Below are 17,023 nucleotides of genomic sequence, written 5' to 3'. Positions count from 1 at the left end.
AAGTACCAGGATGTGTAATACATAATCTGTCCTTTTAGATCTTTAGGACCTCCCTTCTCAAGTAGCTCAGGATCTTTGGCTTTCAAGGATTCAAATAGGGAGTGGTATAATACTATTTTCAGAATTTTGGTCAAACGAAGCAATAGAGTATTATACAGAACGTCAAATTAAAAATCGCCACATTCACGAGTACGAACTAGCGTTGACAGCAGTAGCTATATAGTAGTCAGTAGCAGTGTTGTGTTACAAAAAGAAAAGTAAGAAATGGGAGTGGCCATGGTTTATATATTCAGTGGATCTTATCAGTCCAGGCTTAAAAATATTCTTTCGTATTTAGTGGGGACAGTCATAACCATCTTGGTAGCTTTTTCAAAAAGTTGCAAAAGGTAGGGATGAGCATGGCATGAATTGGCTATGCGTGTGTAGTGGAGATACTGTTTAGTTTAAATTCCAGTCTGCCATCAATAGACATTTCCCCATTTATAGGACTTTAACGAAAGTACTTCTATCGACTATTTAACGTTATCCTAATAGAGGTTGCCGCACTGTCTGCCTTCCTTTGTGCTTTCGCCTTTTGAGTTAGTGGCAGTTCCTTTAATGACAAGGGTTCGGACAACTCGGAGGAAACGGTGTTAAAGAACTTTGTTGTTTTCTCATGTAATTACCCTCAAGTAGGCCAGGTTCTTGTGAAGCACATAACCGAGCAAAGGGTTTTGGCGTATGCATTAATTGAGAAGGGACAATCCATATACCTGAAGGCGATGTGTCAGTTCTGCTCACATAACATGTACAAGGATATTAAGTGGAGACAACTTACCATCTTGGACAGTAGTATCAGGTCCAATATCTGCTTATAACTCTAGCCTCTGAATACCTGCACTTTCTGAAGTAAAAACACATTATCGATAAATATCCGAATAGAAATGAAGGAACAGATCTTCGCCCTCCACAATATACGCGTCTATTCCTCATACCGCGCACTGACGAGAGGTAAGCGACTTGTCTAATGGTGTTTATAGAACTGAGCTTGGTTCTTTAATACAGGGGTGATTGTTTGTTGCTGGAGACACGATTATCAGGTTATGTCTAGGATTGAGTCGTACCAAGTACAAACTACCAAATAATCTCTATGTGGGGTGAATTGGGTTTTTGTTCATTTGTATACAGGTGAAAAGTCTTGCATATTCACTACTGTTATCCAAAATTAGTATTGGAAGACCCAGTAGTAGGGACAGTTGGATATGATAGGCCGAAGGGATTGCCAGATTAGGAGGCGTTAACGCCGGTTGATGGCGCGAAGAAGCCGTGACCTACTCAAACTTGACCATGTTAAATGTAACGCTTGTATCAAGAGTGTCACTATTCAATCCTTGTCGCCACCATAAGCTACGTATCGACCACCAAAAAAGCTACAGGCAGCATTGGCTCGTGATTCAGCTACAATAGGGTCCTTCTTCCATTCTCTTGAATTAAGGTCAAGAGTAATATTTCTGAGAGGGTAGGTAACATTGAAGTCGGAGGGATCACTAGGTACTAGATATAGGAGTACGGCCTCCGAAGACAACCCTCGTCGTTTGGGGTTTCCAATACATTCACTTTGATTTGCGCTTGTTTGTAGCCTGCAGCTATCGGGCGCATGTAGCAGAAATATGATCTTCAATCTATGCCAAAGAATAAAGTGCCATACCATTTTTTACTTTTTTATATATAAGTAGTTACTCTAATCATCAATGCGGCCTAGTGTTCTGTAGCTTCATATTTTGGAGCAGGTTCACCATGAGGATCCCGACCTAGAATAGGCGTTTGCTGAGGATGGCGCGAGCTGACATTAACCAGCTGAGGACTGTAAACTGGAGTTTTGCCATAATCTTCGGACACTCCTTCCATTAAGCCATGCTCTTGCTTGCCATAGTGTTCAGGCGGAGCATGTCCTTGCTTGACATCTTTCGTTCCAGGGATCTCGCTCTTCTGGTTCTTTTGTTTCCGCCGCCTGTAAATGAACACTCCTGCAACAATCGCTATAGCAGCCAAGGCTCCGATAACCCCTCCTATAATGGCTCCAATATTAATACTTGAAGATTCATGCTTCGTCGGAGCAGGAGCCTCAGACGTTACTGAAGCTCCTGGAGACGCGGTGGTAGTCGGTTTGGTGGGCAGTAGGTAACTCGGAGGTGTATAAGTTGTAACCCATTCAAACTTGGATAGATCGAATAACAACATTGATCCATCACCACTTGGGTTTTTAGTATTCTGGCCACCCCAGATTATGAATTGGTCCCCAACCAGGGCACAAGCAGGAAAGCTGCGAGGCGAAGTCGCATTAGGAGCCTTTCTCCACTCTTTCGAATTAAGATCCAGCACATATAGTTCAGGAGTAGGTGGTTCCGCCCACCCGGGAATGCCTCCAAAGACAGCAATCTTGGTCCCATTTGCATCTATCATTTACAAAGCGCAAGGAGGTAGGAGCATAAAAGCACAGTTATTAGAATCATTGCTCATGCGGACTACATTCACAGATATGACATGAATGAAAGGAGTAAGGAATATAGTAAACAATACCGATGGCCATGCAGTTTTCACGTTTAAAGGTTGGTTCCTCACCTATTACATTCTAAAGAAAGGTATGGACAGGAGATGAATAGTACTGAGTCAATAGTCATATCGAGTCTATAGATGACTGACCGTTTTAATAAAGAAAGTAAAGATCAGAATAAGAGTGGGATGGACACTTACAAACAGTGACCATGAATTGGCATCGATCGAGTATTCCAAAAGGTAACCCCAGACATTGTCCATTAATCGCCTGTATCCTAACATGAATGATGCCCTGGCACTGTTGTAGACAGCACCATGAATCATTCTCTGCCCAAATAAGTCATCGGGAATCCGACGTATGTATGGAGACTGTGATATTCTTTGGTCCACACACATGCTCGTTGGCAAATCCATGGAAAAGGTATACGTCCATCCGGTCCTGAGATCCATACTAATCTCATGTGCAAAGTGAAGGCACTGCTGAGTCCAAAAAAAGTCAATCGTTCTCCATTGTGCATTGGGATTAGTAATATTGACTCGCTTAAAGGTTCCATTATTCGGGTAGTGTATCACTAAGGATCTATCATCGGTTACTGCCCAACTATCTGGGTCATTGGGGATATCGCCGAAAGCCTCAGCTGTCCAAGCAGGTGTATCGACCGACCATGATGTTGTAAGATCTAACGAGAAAACCGATGTGTTATTAGCAGAGCGTGGACCGCTCTGGACATAAAACTTTGATCCCACTTGTGCATATGGCATTCGAGTATTAGGGATTGGAGCGATTTGTGCATGAATGCTTGAGATAACCTGGAATGGAGTGGATAGAAAGCAAAGGAAGAGAAGCGGCAAGGCTCGAGTGAATATGCCAAAGGAGGACGAGTGAGAGGTCATGGTTGCGGCAGAATAACAAAGCTCTCCAAAGCTGGTGGAAGGAACAGTCTCAAAAAGGGAAAGTGTTCTCTCTTTTTTATTTTCTTTTTTTTTTCGGACAAGACAAAGGAAAGGAATGAGAAAGCTGGGATGAATCAGGTCAGGTCATGAGGAAAGAGATGTGCATTCTCTTTCTCCATCCTCTCTAACTGTTATGGACACTATCCTGAGGAAGGCGAATATTCGCCCACTTCTGAGCATAAGGGGGTAGGCGAAATGAATAAGGTTATGCAATTAATTCGCTCATAGAATGGTCTGGGGGGAACCAAGTGAAGATAAATAATTACCAACTAAAGAAAGTCGCGTTGAAGAAGAGGGGGAAAGTGAAAGGTTAAGTGGAGTAGAGTAGAGAAACCAATCTTTTTTCCCACTTTTATTTTTTTATTTTTATTTTTCTTCTTATTTCCTCTCTTGCTTTGGTATTATGATGGCACGTTAGCAAGGGCTTGCTACAAAGTGATCTGTTTATAAGGTGATAAGTGATCCAGCAAAAAAAAAGGAAGAAGGAAAGAGATGCAGAGAGATATTGAAGGACGTGTTTGCATCTTTAGCCACTATCATAGGTCGGAAACAAATAGTGCGAGCTCGCTGATCACTAAACGCCAATTACTGACTATGGCTAAAAGGTTCATAGACTGAAAAGACTGACTGTTGGCAGCAAACCATGGTTTTGTATCAGGGTTATTGCTCTAAATTATTATCTATTTGAGATAAATACAATATTGCATTCTGGCATCATTCAAATTATTTAAATGTCTATAGTACATACTACTAATTGTTCAAACTATTCCTCTTAAATACGATCCATATTATCTTGATCATGGCCATGAGTGAAACCCGGCGCTTCCTGCGGATCCCGTCCCAAATAGGGGTACTCTTGAGGACTGCGTGGTGATGAGATGAACTGAGGGTTTTGGTATGTGAGTTCATTCTTGTAGTATGCTTCGTCTTCACTTAACTCGCCTGAGTTGTCTTTATGTTCGACTATCTTCTGTTTAATGGGTCCATGCCCTTCACCCAACCTCTGCTTTCGCCTTCTATAGATGAGGACAGCTACGATCAATGCTACCAAGACTAACCCTGCTACTGCTCCGCCTGCTATCGCTCCAATATTAGTATTTGAAGCCTTAGTTGTAGGGATACCTGAAGATGATGGGCCGGAAGAGGGTGTAGAAGATGGATGGTCGTCTGAGGAAGCCTTAAGCCACTCAAACTTGGCCAGATCAAACACAACGATCGAATCATATGGGTCGCTCGTCGAATCTTTTTCACCACCCCAGGCTACAAACCGATCACCAGCAAGGCCACAGGCAGCACTGGCTCGTGGTTCAGCTGCATCAGGACCCTTCTTCCACTCTCCTGAATTGAGATCAAGGACAAAGATTTCTGAAGAAGGAACAACAAAGCCTGAGGGACCGCGAGTTGCAGGAGTGAAGCCTCCGAAGACAACAATCTTTGTATTATCCTCATCTAAAGATAAAAGGAAGGCAAGTATACTAATGAATAAACGGTGTATCAGAGAACTAACATCAAAAAAACTATCTTTCAATAAGGAAAACATACTAATGATCATGCAATTCGCCTCCCTTGTGGCAGGAACTTGTCCTTTCACAGGCTAATCAACAATCAATAACAGACCTTCATTCAGTGAGAATCATTTTTTCCCTCTTTCATTTTTGGTGAAAGAATATGATATGCAAAGCGATAATGAAGCACTTACAATAGTTGACCATGAGTTTGAGTCGATTCGATATTCTGTGACATACGCCGTTGATGTATCTTCTTCGAGCCTGTAGCCCCCTATAACACTATTCCTGTTGCTGTTGTAAGCAGCCCCAATAAATTCGGGTACAACCGTTAGCGAGCCATTACTGACGAGGCGAGTTTCCCATCCCTTTTCGAAATCACCAAGCAGGCACATGGTATTGTTAGAGAGAAAGGCGAAACTGTATATTATTCCATTTCGAGGGTCTATAGCATAGTCCTGCAGGGTTCTACACAACCTCGGCTCAGGGGTAGGAACAAGACTCCATTTCGCATTCGAATCAGCGACATTGGCCCGAAAGCTATCCTGAATAACAGTCCTACCCTTCATGTAAAGCGTTTGGTTGATGCCTATGCCGTGATGCGCGTGGTCGCTTGTGAACTCTCCATAATTATGGACCGCCCAACGGACAGTATCAAAAGGCCATGATGCTGCAAGATCTACGAGATCAACAGAGAAAAAAGGCCCGCTTTTTGAACCACCTTGGACATAGAGTCTCGAGCCAATTTGAGCAAAGGGCATACGAGTGTTTGCCTCGGGACTTGTCTGAGCGCCAACAGTTGAGGCATGGTGGAGAATTAGGGACAGGAACCTATAAACGAACAGTGATATAGCTCCAGAGGAAACGGTCGAAACGGAAAGGCGGGAGATCATAACATATGAATACGGCTCTCGGTATATCCTGGAAGAGAAAGACAGCTGTGCCATAAGAAGGAAAGATGAAATGTGAGAGAAGACGAGAATGAAAGAGAATCCATGACATGAATCAAGTGCTCACTGATTAACTTTTCAATACATCCACCTTGTGCTTACCTGCAGTCCGCAACTATCAGATGCATGTAGCAAAAAAATAATATCTCCAATGGGCGGAGCTGTTGGGTGTAGCTTTTCATAGTGTCTGCACATAGGCTCAGAAGTGGGCAAATTTTCGCCTTCCTTACAGTCAACATGGACGATGGAAGAAGAAATGCTTCCTCATTCCTCTTTTCATGCCAACGTCCCCTCCACAGCTGTTGAGGGCTTTATCCCTCGGCCGCAATCATGACCCCTTACTTGTCCTCCCTCGACATATTTACTCGAGTCTTGTTGCTCTTTCTCCTCTGCTTCCTAACCTCACTTTTCAGGATGTTCATAGCGGCCCACATTCTGCAAGAAATATATCGATTTCTCTTTAGAACTCACAACATCATGGTCAGTCAATGCGCTTGCTTGAACAGCTGAAAATCTCGGCAATATCCCCAATGACCCAGATGGTTTGGGATTGGTGATTTACTGCTGTCTATATTAAATGGCTACGGTATTTATTGGTGTATTGGAGCAGAGTTCGCTGAATTGACTTATTCAAGTAAGTTGGAACAAAGGCGAAATATCCGGTGTAGCATTAACATCAGCGTTACTAGGAGGACAGGATGATGGTCATTGGTTCTATATCATCCCTGAGTTCTATAGGCTTATTCGACTAAGGAGGCCATGACTAGAAAGATAGACAGGTTAAACTTTGCTGTCTGATCATTTCTCTAGAGCAGCCGCGTGCTCAAGGATTTGCTCTTCTCCATAACTTCAACTCATTTTTTATTGTAACCATGCCTGACATTAATAAAGTTCTAATTAACGAAGATGTTGATATGGACGCTCCACCCGAAATTGGCTCAGGCTCAACACCCATTGGAAGCTTGTTGGTGGCGAATTTTGTCGTCGATACGATGGAGAATGTTGTCGAATTAGGCAACAATGCTGAACTAGATATCAAACATGCCACGATGCCTCTGAGGAGCTACAGACTTCAAAAAGAAGTGACACTGAAAAAGAAACCCTTGATGTTCCTAAGGTACAATGATGCCAGGTAAAGTTGATTAAAATTGTGCAAACGCATTACTCACATTGCTTACTTGTACACATTATACAATACCTATATTAGTATCGGCTCGTACGTCGCTGCAGCTAGAGACTTTAGGCAATAAACATCCTCAGACTTCTTCTAGACCCATCTTTGTTCTTGTTAATTACAAATCGACTTTGATAAGGAGACACTTACCTGGGCCTTGAGCGAACTCGCTAACCAGAGGGCACAGATTCAGGATGCCTTGGTAGGACAAATCAAGGAACTCAACAGTTCCATAAATAGTAACAATCAAAGGTGTGTCTAAGTGAAATCGGGATGCCGAGTACTCCAGCGAAGCCGGAGGTGGAGGAGACTGGAGTCCGCCTGACATCTGTAAATCCGGCGATTGACAATATGCAGTATCGATGGAGAGGATGGTCGTGAAAAGCTGGAGAGGCGACAGAAGAGGAGTCGTTATAAGGGGGCCGAGGCTGTCGATGATAAGGGAGTGTTCTTTGTTGATAGTGATTGAGCTCCGCGCACTGCAGATCCAGGATATGAGTGTGAAGGAGTGAGCACAGGAACGTCGTAGATTGATGGAGGAGATGACAGTTGCTACCACGCTGAGGTGGACAGAAAAGGAAGATAAAAGGAAGGGAGGTAGAGAAGATAGGAAATAGTAGAAAGGAGAATGGAAGAAAGAAATGAAATAACAACAGAAAAAAAGCTTCTTCGTCAGGGTATTCCTTCCATTTCACGAGCCACTTGGGGATTTTATGCCAAATAGTTTGTAATCCAGAATCTTTCCCACTTCATATTCTTCTTCGCCATCGACAAAATCTGGTGGCCTTGCAGATGCCAGTTCGCCGAAACCCTGCGGGAATTCGTGATAATGCCATAATAAATCTGTATTGAAGACAGGATGTTGTTTCATGTTCGAAGGTGACTCTAGCTTGTATGCGTTGTGATTTTGAACGGTCCAATGAATTTCGATTTTTACTTTTTGGAGAGTTGATTGGCGTGGGCGACAGTAATATACTCCGTATTCAGTACGGCACTATCGCCTACAACAAATCTAGCGGATGATCATATTTTATCTGCCTGACGTTTTTGGATGCCCTGAGCTGCTGCTATTGCGTTTTGTGCTTGCACCAACGTAGGAGCTTGAGTGGAAATGAAGGTAGAGATAGCCGGTACATCTGTTGTCGGCGGTTTCAGTAGGGGATGATGGAACAATGGGATGATGCCTGTGGCTTAGGAAAAAGGGAGAAAAAGCTGCGGAGGGGTTGTTGTATGGAAATCCCATTATTGGTAAGAGCAAATCCCAATCATTCTGTTTGTACGAGACATATTATTGTGGCATTTCCTCTAGGATCCTGTTAGCTCGCTCCGTCTGTCCGCCTGCCTGGGGTGGAACACTGTGGACATATGGAGTTTAGTCCTCAAGCGCTCCACTAATGTGATCTAGAAGTGTCCTGTGAATCTTGAGTCTCTGGCCGATATAATACCTCGTGGCATGCCATGGAAGAATCATATGCAACATGAAGTAGGAGAGCGGATGTTAGGATCATTCCGGATACACAAACGTGGCTGCCCGGCGATGCTAATCCACAATAGGTCATAACGATCAGAGGGACTTGTCTCGCGGCAGCGTTCCTAAAGTGATCCTAATTTAAGGTCAGGGTCCAAACTTATTTCTATCGACTTAGCTACGTTTGAAACTAGTGCCCGAGGCGATAACTGCGCTTTAGTAGCGGTTGATATCTGCACAAGGATTTTATCTTGGAGCTTTGTCTAATCAAGAAACCATTGCACTTCCTTCAAGTTATTCTGTACTAAGAGTATCCAAAGTCCTAATAGCACTGAATCCATCGATAGAGTTCCGGCTCATGACGCAAAAGCCCCAAATAGAGCAAGACTCTCAATACTATATCATCCACACTCGAATAGTGTGGCGGAGAGATTTGTCCACACATTCAAGGGCATCCTCCGAAAGTAACTCAAAGCCAAACAAGACAATTAAGATATCCAACTCTCGATGATCCAGCTCCAAATAAATACTAGAGCCGCGAGCCTGCATCATTCCACACCATCTTCATTATTATATGGACACTTCTTTGAAGGACTGATGGATTTTTTCTCCGCCGAGCCGCATCTCCCGTCCGACGAAGAGCTACAGAACAGATTGGAATAGCTCACTGAATTAATTCCTCTCCACTATTTCTGTTAAGAGTAATAATATATAAAAAGAATGCTGGAGAAATTTATGATTCATTTGCTGACACTCGTTTCTGAGGTTTAGTATACATTTCGTTTGCTCGGACAAAAAGAGAAAGACAAAAGAAGGGCTTTATTCATAGGTTAGAGTAATTAGTGGCAGTTATGACGGAGTCCATATAATGCTCCAGCTTAACTACAATAATAAACAGCGTTTAATCTCTTTGAGTCCGCACTTGCCTGAAGCATTTAACAGCTCGAGCCAAATTGAGCAAAGCGCATACGAGCATTTGCTTTGGAACTTGTCTGAGCGCCAGCAGCTGAGGGACGATAGGGACAGGGACAGGGGTATATAGAAGAGCAGAGGTAAAGCTTGCAAGGAGATGATAGAAATAGAGAAGCAGGAGACAATGATATGTAGTACAGTCCATGATTTATCCTTGAAAGGATTATTTAGACACAACGAAATAGATAATCAACAAGCCAACTGCGGTATGAGAAGCGAACATAAGGTGTAAGAGGAAACTAGAATGAAAGAGAATCAATTTACGGGATAAAGCGCTCCGCCCATTCTCATTGAGCTTTTCAACACATTGCTTTGGTCCCCTCATACTTGCTTCTTAACCTGCAGCTGTCGGACGCATGTAGCATAAAAATGATCTTCAATCTATGCCAAAGAATAAAGTGCCATACCATTTTTTACTTTTTTATATATAAGTAGTTACTCTAATCATCAATGCGGCCTAGTGTTCTGTAGCTTCATATTTTGGAGCAGGTTCACCATGAGGATCCCCACTTAGAATAGGTGTTTGCTGAGGATGGCGCGAGCTGACATTAACCAGCTGAGGACTGTAAACTGGAGTTTTGCCATAATCTTCGGACACTCCTTCCATTAAGCCATGCTCTTGCTTGCCATAGTGTTCAGGCGGAGCATGTCCTTGCTTGACATCTTTCGTTCCAGGGATCTCGCTCTTCTGGTTCTTTTGTTTCCGCCGCCTGTAAATGAACACTCCTGCAACAATCGCTATAGCAGCCAAGGCTCCGATAACCCCTCCTATAATGGCTCCAATATTAATACTTGAAGATTCATTCTTCGTCGGAGCAGGAGCCTCAGACGTTACTGAAGGTCCTGGAGACGCGGTGGTAGTCGGTTTGGTGGGCAGTAGGTAACTCGGAGGTGTATAAGTTGTAACCCATTCAAACTTGGATAGGTCGAACAGCAAAATCGATCCATCACCACTTGGGTTTTTAGTATTCTGGCCACCCCAGACTATGAACTGATCCTCGACCAGGATGCAAGCAGCATTGGCTCGAGATGAAGCTGCATTAGGCGCCTTTCTCCACTGTCTTGATTTAAGATCTAGTACAAACAACTCAGGAGAAGGCTTCAGCTTTGTAGGATTACTAGCATCTGGAGTAGAGCCCCCAAAGACAACAATCTTGGTCCCATTTGTGTCTATCATATGTAAGCCCAAGAGTGTAAGATTTTAAAGCACAAGTGTTGGGACCACTGGTCGCACGAAGAGTTGTAATAAAATTAATATGAATAAAAGGAAATCAAAAGCCATTACCGATGGCCATGCAATTTTGCTCTCTCTTAGTTGGAAGCTGCCCTGTTACGTTCTAAAGGAAGTTATGAACAGGAAACATTGGATGCGATTCAGTCAATTATCCTGTCGAGTCAAGGGAAAAAAGACATAGAACGTAAATCGAATAAGGATGTTATGGGTATTTACATAGTTTGACCATTTGTCTTTATTGATCGAGTACTCTAGGAGGTATCCCCAAGTCTTGTCCGCTAAGCGTTTGTATCCGTTCATAAGGGATTGTCTGGCGTTATTGTAAACAGCACCATCAATGATTCTCTCGCCAAAAATGCCGGAAGGAACAATATCAGGAACCGCGTAAGCACCATCTCTGTCGTCTACACACAAAGTATCGGGCTCATCAAACTCATCAATTTTATTAGAGGTATACATCCACCCAGTCCTGGAATCGATAACAGTGTCACGTACAGGACATTCAACGGGCCGCAACATTGCAATGGTTCTCCATTTTGCATCGGGATTGGTAACATTGACTCGATGATATGTTGTACCAGGATTATCATAGAGTACAAGTAAGGATTGATTATCACCTACTCCCCAACTATATGGGTCATTGGAGATATTGCCGAATTTTTCAGCTGTCCAGGCAGGTGCATTGACCGACCATGATGTTGTAAGGTCTAAAGAGAAAACCGGTGTGCTTTTTGCAGAGCGCGGACCACTCTGGACATAAAACTTTGATCCCACTCGCGCATATGGCATCTGAGTATTAGGGATAGGGGCGACTTGCGCAGAAGTGTTTTGTGCATGGGTGATTGAGATGTCCTGAAAAAGTGGGGCTAGGAAGCTAAGGAGAAGGAGCAGCAAGGGTCGAGTAAATATGCCAAGGGTGGACGAGTGAGAGGCCATGGTTGCGGCAGAAAAACAGGACATTGTCTTGAAAAGGCAAAACTTTTTTAGAAAAGTGAAGAAACAATGGATCAATTCATGCCATGACATTTGGAAAAGTGTGGTGTACACTTCTGTGAGAAGAGGTGAATATTCGCCCACTTCTGAGCCCATGCAAGCAAGGAGATTATGCAGGCACAATGACACACCAATTAAGAGCGTGCCTGTAGACAAGGGCAAATCTCTTCCGTCCGCTGGAACCTCCCAAAATATAAAGCTGTTGAGGAATAACGCATGGAACTCCTGGAAAATGAAAGTTGGCATGGAATGAACGTAATGCTTCCATTCCTTGTCATAAAATGATGCTACATGTGTCCGATAAATCCAGAGTACAAGCAAGGGCAGATCAAAGTGGATGTATCGAAAAGTCATCAACAGGATGAGCAAAGAACACCTCAGCTCATGTCATGATACAATCCTCATTATGCATTCATTCTTGTTTCCTCTTACATCTCACACCTTCTCATGTCACAGTTGAGTTAATCTCTTCCAGGACAAACCAAGGACTACGTTACTTATTATGACCTCCTGCTTTTCCATTTGCACCGTCTCCGCTCGAGCTGCACCACTGTTCTTATATAAGCTCTTGCACTTGATCCTCCATATCCTTCATCACATCTCAACTGTTGGTGCTCAGACACGTCCCGAGGCAAACACTCGCGTGCCCTTTGCTCAAATTGGTTCGAGACTCTATGTCCAAGGCGGGCCGTTTGATACTAGGGACGGACCATTTTTCTCTCTTGATCTCGCAGCATCATGGTCTCTTGGTGCTCTCCCTTGGACGGCCCACAATTATGGAAATTTCACAAGCGAGAAAAAATATTATGGCCTTGGCTTTAATCAGATGCTTTACATGATAGGTAGTGGCAATGTGGGCTATCGAATCAATCTCGCAGATGCGGGTGCGAGGTGGAGTGAGTTTCCTACTGGTATATATGACATCTGTGGCTACCCTGGAGCCATTACCATAGACCCTCGAACAGGAGTGTTCTACACCGTTTCCACTCAACCCTTAAATATCATGTGCGAGCTTAAGAGTTCCGACGCGAAATGGCGAGCCCGCCCATACAACAATGGCACACGACTGTGGGAGATCTACTTTGAAGGTGTTGTTTACAACAGTAACAGGAACAGCATTATGGGAGGCTACAAACTTCAACAAGCTACATCAGCAGCATACATTACAGAATATCATATCGACTCAAACTCATGGTCAATTATTGTAAGTGCAAATCCCATAATGTTTACCAAAAAAAAAAAAAAAAAAAAAAAAAATTAATATCCCACTGAATGAAAACCTGTTATTGATTACTTTTAGCCTGTGAAAGGACAAGTCCCTACCACAAGAGAGGAGAATTGCATGGTCATCAGTACGTTTCCCTATTTCGAGCAGTTTTTGGATGCCAGTGTTCTGACATAGCATATATTCATTAGCGTATTTATCTTTTTCGACCACCCTTAGATGAGAATAATACAAAGATTGTTGTCTTCGGAGGCCGAATCCCTGCATCTAGTGGCCCTCCAGGCTTTAATATCGCTTCATCAGAAATCTTTGTCCTCGATCTCAATTCAGGAGAGTGGAAGAAGGGTCCTGATGCAGCTGAACCACGAGCCAGTGCTGCCTGTGGCCTTGCTGGTGATCGGTTTGTAGCCTGGGGTGGTGAAAAAGATTCGACGAGCGACCCATATGATTCGATCGTTGTGTTTGATCTGGCCAAGTTTGAGTGGCTTAAGGCTTCCTCAGACGACCATCCATCTTCTACACCCTCTTCCGGCCCATCATCTTCAGGTATCCCTACAACTAAGGCTTCAAATACTAATATTGGAGCGATAGTAGGTGGAGCAGTAGCAGGGTTAGTCTTGGTAGCATTGATCGTAGCTGTCCTCATCTATAGAAGGCGAAAGCAAAGGCCAAGTGAAGAGCATGGACTCATTGAGCAGAAGGTGAAGCAAATAGACAACCCTAAGAGATCAAATGAAGACGAGCCACAGCATAAGAATGAACTCACATACCGTAATCCTCACGCCGCCTCGTCACCACGCAGCCCTCAACAGTATCCTTGCTTGGGACGTGATCCTCAATGGACACCTAGCCTCACTCATGACCATGATCAGGACCATGCAAATCGTGTTTTAGAAGCATAATCTGAAGGTTTAGTAGCGTGAGCTATAGATATCTACTGTATACGATGTATATGGTGCTGGAATACCTTTTCACATTTACCTCCATATAGACAATAAACCTAGATTAATAGTCCGGAAGCAGCTATGGTTTGCTGTCAGCGACAAGTCAATTTCAATCTGCAGACTTCTTGGCTAGGACCAGCAATGAACCAATAGCGATCAATGAGTCCGTACAATTTGCTCCGATAGATGATGATGGCCAAAGATATATAAGAAAAAGCGCGAAGGAGAGATAAGAGAGCGGGTCAAGCGTCAATAAAGAGAAATGGAAGAAAGACTGGATAGCCAAAGTGAACAGCATTGAAGAAGAAGTGAGGAACTCATTCCCTTTGCCATTTCCCTTTTTCCGTTGTAAGCAAAGGTTCGCTCCAAATTGCTTCGTTTATGAAATGATAAACGGAGTAGAGGAGTAGAACGACGAGGTAGGGAATGTAACTATGCTATCCAGATCCACCATTAGGGGGGGGGGCGCCTGTGGACCCAAGATGGGTCTAAGAGAGACAGCACATAGTTTATTATAATACGAAGCAAAGCAGCTGTTTAGAGTAGTAGTAGTGTATGTGGCTGAATAGTGATATGGCGGGATGGCGAGTAGTGTATACGAAGATGCGAAAGCAAAGAACGGATACAAAAGCTATACAGAAGGGGATTGATTACGAGCACCATTTCCCCTAGCGAAGCCAGCCAGCCATCGGTTTCTAACACTAGCTTTTTCGACACAAAAGAAACGCAGGTATTGAAGCTCTGTCGGTATGGCGTATCCTACAAAAAGACAGTCGAGAAATAAAATGTAAGAGATATAAAGAGGTATAGAGAGATGCGAGAGATCCTTACAGGCCAAAAAGCCATGCTTTATTTTCTTTTCTTTATTATCTGGCAACTGTTTGTTACCGCCCTTTCCTAAGCTACAGCTACAAGGCACCAGGCTCCTATTGTTATCTCTCTTTTCTTTTTTTTCTTTTTCCAAGAAGAAACGTATACGAAGTATTGTTTTTACCTTAGTCCATCTTGCCACATTTTTCATTTATAATGGAGACATAAAAAAGGATTTGAAAGCTTGTTTATTTATTTTAACCCTATACTCAGAGCTTTATTCCGATACATGCTTCTATCATAGTACTACAAACTAGTCTGAGCCAGACGCTTGGCCATCTTTTTTTTTTTTTTTTTTTTTTTTTGCTTTGCTAGTGGTAGCTGGAACCAGCAGAAGGAAAAGAAAAGATGTTGTCCGGAGCGCACCACGAGGAGGTGGTCTGGCTTGTCGCGCTCCGTTTATTTTTTTTAACGAGGGAAAACAATGCAAAAAAAAAACCCTCGTACGAAAGAAAAGGGGAGGAAGAAAAAGAGAAAAGGGAGACTAAGCAAGGCTGGGAGTACACCTTGAGTGCCAAAACAGGACACCTCTGGGGCCAACCAGTGGGTGCCTGCAGCGAGAGGAGAGGGAGAAAGAGAAAGGGGAGACTAAGCAAGGCTGGGAGTATACCTTGAGTGCCAAAACAGGACACCTCTGGGGCCAACCAGTGGGTGCCTGCAGCGAAAGAGGAGAGAAAGAGAAAGAGAAAGGGGAGACTAAGCAAGGCTGGGAGTATACCTTGAGTGTCAAAACAGGACACCTCTGGGGCCAACCAGCGGGTGCCTGCAGCGAAATAAAACTGTGTGAGAAATGAGAAGGGGAGAGTGTGAAGAGTTGAGAAGAGAAGAGAAGAAGAAAGAGAAAAATGGAAAAAAATGTCTTTTATACTGCCGTTGCCACCAAAATAGCGACAAAATCATTAAACGTATACAGAGCGAGCGCCGCCAAATCGAGGTCAAATGGAGTACGTATGCTTTTATTTTGAAGATCATGGCTTTTGTTCGATTATCGCATCTGAGCAACTGAGAATCTACCAAATACCTTTGCTAGAGTATGAATGCAAGCAAGGAAGAGAGCGTCGCTTGCAATGCATCAGACACGCCCATTGCAACCTGGGTTTGTTGCATCGCGCTTTTGTTGTAAAATTAAGTTTGTAATCCATGTTCCGTTCGACATGGTACGTGCACAACCTCACACATGATATCGCCGCATGCTTGTGTACTCGACTCTTACTGCTTGTCTATCCACTTGATCGAAATAATCTTTCTTTTCCTTCTCCCCATAAAAAGGATATCGCTTCTATGCGAGAACATAACCAGGATCCATTGGTATCTATTACAGGAAATGCATGATTTTGTTGATAGGTATTGTGCGCTTCTCATGATAATGAGGGTTGGAGCTAATAAAAGTTATTTGGTAGTCATCTAGAGTAGCCTCTGTACAAGTCCTGTTTGGTATCAAGCTCCGCTTCGAATGCCTTGCTAGACTAGTACTGTGTGTCCTAGCCCTTCATATTGCAAACTTACTACAGTTGATGGCCTTCTTTTCCTTAACATTTTAATATGGGTCGCTGCACAGGGGTTGACAGGTTGCGATAGTGCTGGAGCTTTATTGCATCATATGTAGAGCTTGGCCCAGAGGGCGACCCAGTGGATGATAAGGATGAGTTAGCGTTCGAGAGAGAGATATTCCTTAAGGTGCCTGCGTTGCTGAAGAAAGTGTGGTATTTGAAGACAGTACGAGCGGAAAGTAGTCCTTGGCACATCCTTGATACCACTTGCTTGTCAGTTGGTAGTGCGCCTTCCAGTTCTCTCCATGATGGTCCAGTCGTCGCTCTTCAAAATTATCTTTATCATTTTTGGAGCCATCTTGGTTTGGATTCATGACATTTTCTTGTTTCTGATTGCTAGTCTCCAGTGCCGATTCATTTGTTTACTGTTTGCCCTTCTGATTCAATATGGATGTAGTCTGATCGTCAAGAACGGTGTAATTATCCTCTATTAGCCTGAACTCAGAAGCGGTGGATGAATATTGCTGATATGCTCTGTCTGATGGGACTTTTCGACAGTTATTGCTAGAAGCCGCACCCTTTAGCAATGGCACATCTTCGCTTTCACAAATAGCCGCTTGCTTTTGTTGTTGTCAGCTACAGTCGCAGGCTGAGGGAAGCACAGACGGAGTTGACGATCTTTCAAGGGACTTGAGCCCCTATCAATTAC

General features: G+C 43.5%; 5 protein-coding genes across 5 annotated transcripts; 2 read left to right on the top strand and 3 right to left on the bottom strand.

Moving 5' to 3' along the window:
• Window positions 1-1,688: 1,688 nt before the first annotated feature.
• On the bottom strand, window positions 1,689-2,676 carry BCR41DRAFT_12189 (hypothetical protein). The gene is made up of 2 exons (XM_022019453.1): window positions 2,560-2,676; window positions 1,689-2,435 (listed from the first exon to the last, which is right to left on the bottom strand). The coding sequence occupies exons 1-2, from the start codon at window positions 2,567-2,569 to the stop codon at window positions 1,738-1,740; spliced, it is 708 nt and encodes a 235-aa protein (XP_021886798.1). The 5' UTR covers window positions 2,570-2,676; the 3' UTR covers window positions 1,689-1,737.
• Window positions 2,677-4,159: 1,483 nt separating this feature from the next.
• Window positions 4,160-6,007, bottom strand: BCR41DRAFT_382975 (hypothetical protein). Its single transcript, XM_022027403.1, has 3 exons — window positions 5,189-6,007; window positions 5,032-5,083; window positions 4,160-4,938 (listed from the first exon to the last, which is right to left on the bottom strand). The coding sequence occupies exons 1-3, from the start codon at window positions 5,939-5,941 to the stop codon at window positions 4,262-4,264; spliced, it is 1,482 nt and encodes a 493-aa protein (XP_021886797.1). The 5' UTR covers window positions 5,942-6,007; the 3' UTR covers window positions 4,160-4,261.
• Window positions 6,008-6,816: 809 nt separating this feature from the next.
• On the top strand, window positions 6,817-7,587 carry BCR41DRAFT_391534 (hypothetical protein; the record flags this gene model as incomplete). Its single annotated transcript, XM_022028367.1, has 3 exons — window positions 6,817-7,076; window positions 7,281-7,370; window positions 7,476-7,587. The coding sequence occupies 3 exons, from the start codon at window positions 6,817-6,819 to the stop codon at window positions 7,585-7,587; spliced, it is 462 nt and encodes a 153-aa protein (XP_021886796.1).
• A 2,409-nt stretch (window positions 7,588-9,996) lies between these two features.
• Window positions 9,997-11,728, bottom strand: BCR41DRAFT_418182 (hypothetical protein; the record flags this gene model as incomplete). Its single annotated transcript, XM_022029592.1, has 3 exons — window positions 9,997-10,728; window positions 10,844-10,895; window positions 11,009-11,728. The coding sequence occupies 3 exons, from the start codon at window positions 11,726-11,728 to the stop codon at window positions 10,016-10,018; spliced, it is 1,485 nt and encodes a 494-aa protein (XP_021886795.1). The 3' UTR covers window positions 9,997-10,015.
• Window positions 11,729-12,788: 1,060 nt separating this feature from the next.
• BCR41DRAFT_366771 (hypothetical protein) lies at window positions 12,789-13,912 on the top strand (the record flags this gene model as incomplete). The annotated part of the gene is made up of 3 exons (XM_022026247.1): window positions 12,789-12,989; window positions 13,086-13,137; window positions 13,230-13,912. 3 exons carry the CDS (start codon window positions 12,789-12,791, stop codon window positions 13,910-13,912), a joined length of 936 nt encoding a protein of 311 aa, XP_021886794.1.
• Window positions 13,913-17,023: the final 3,111 nt, after the last annotated feature.

This window comes from Lobosporangium transversale (genome assembly GCF_002105155.1).
Source record: "Lobosporangium transversale strain NRRL 3116 chromosome Unknown BCR41scaffold_1, whole genome shotgun sequence".
In the NCBI taxonomy this organism is placed as follows: Eukaryota; Fungi; Mortierellomycota; class Mortierellomycetes; order Mortierellales; family Mortierellaceae; genus Lobosporangium; species Lobosporangium transversale.
The sequence above is the reverse complement of the archived record's forward strand: the minus strand, read 5'-3'. Positions and strand labels throughout refer to the sequence as shown.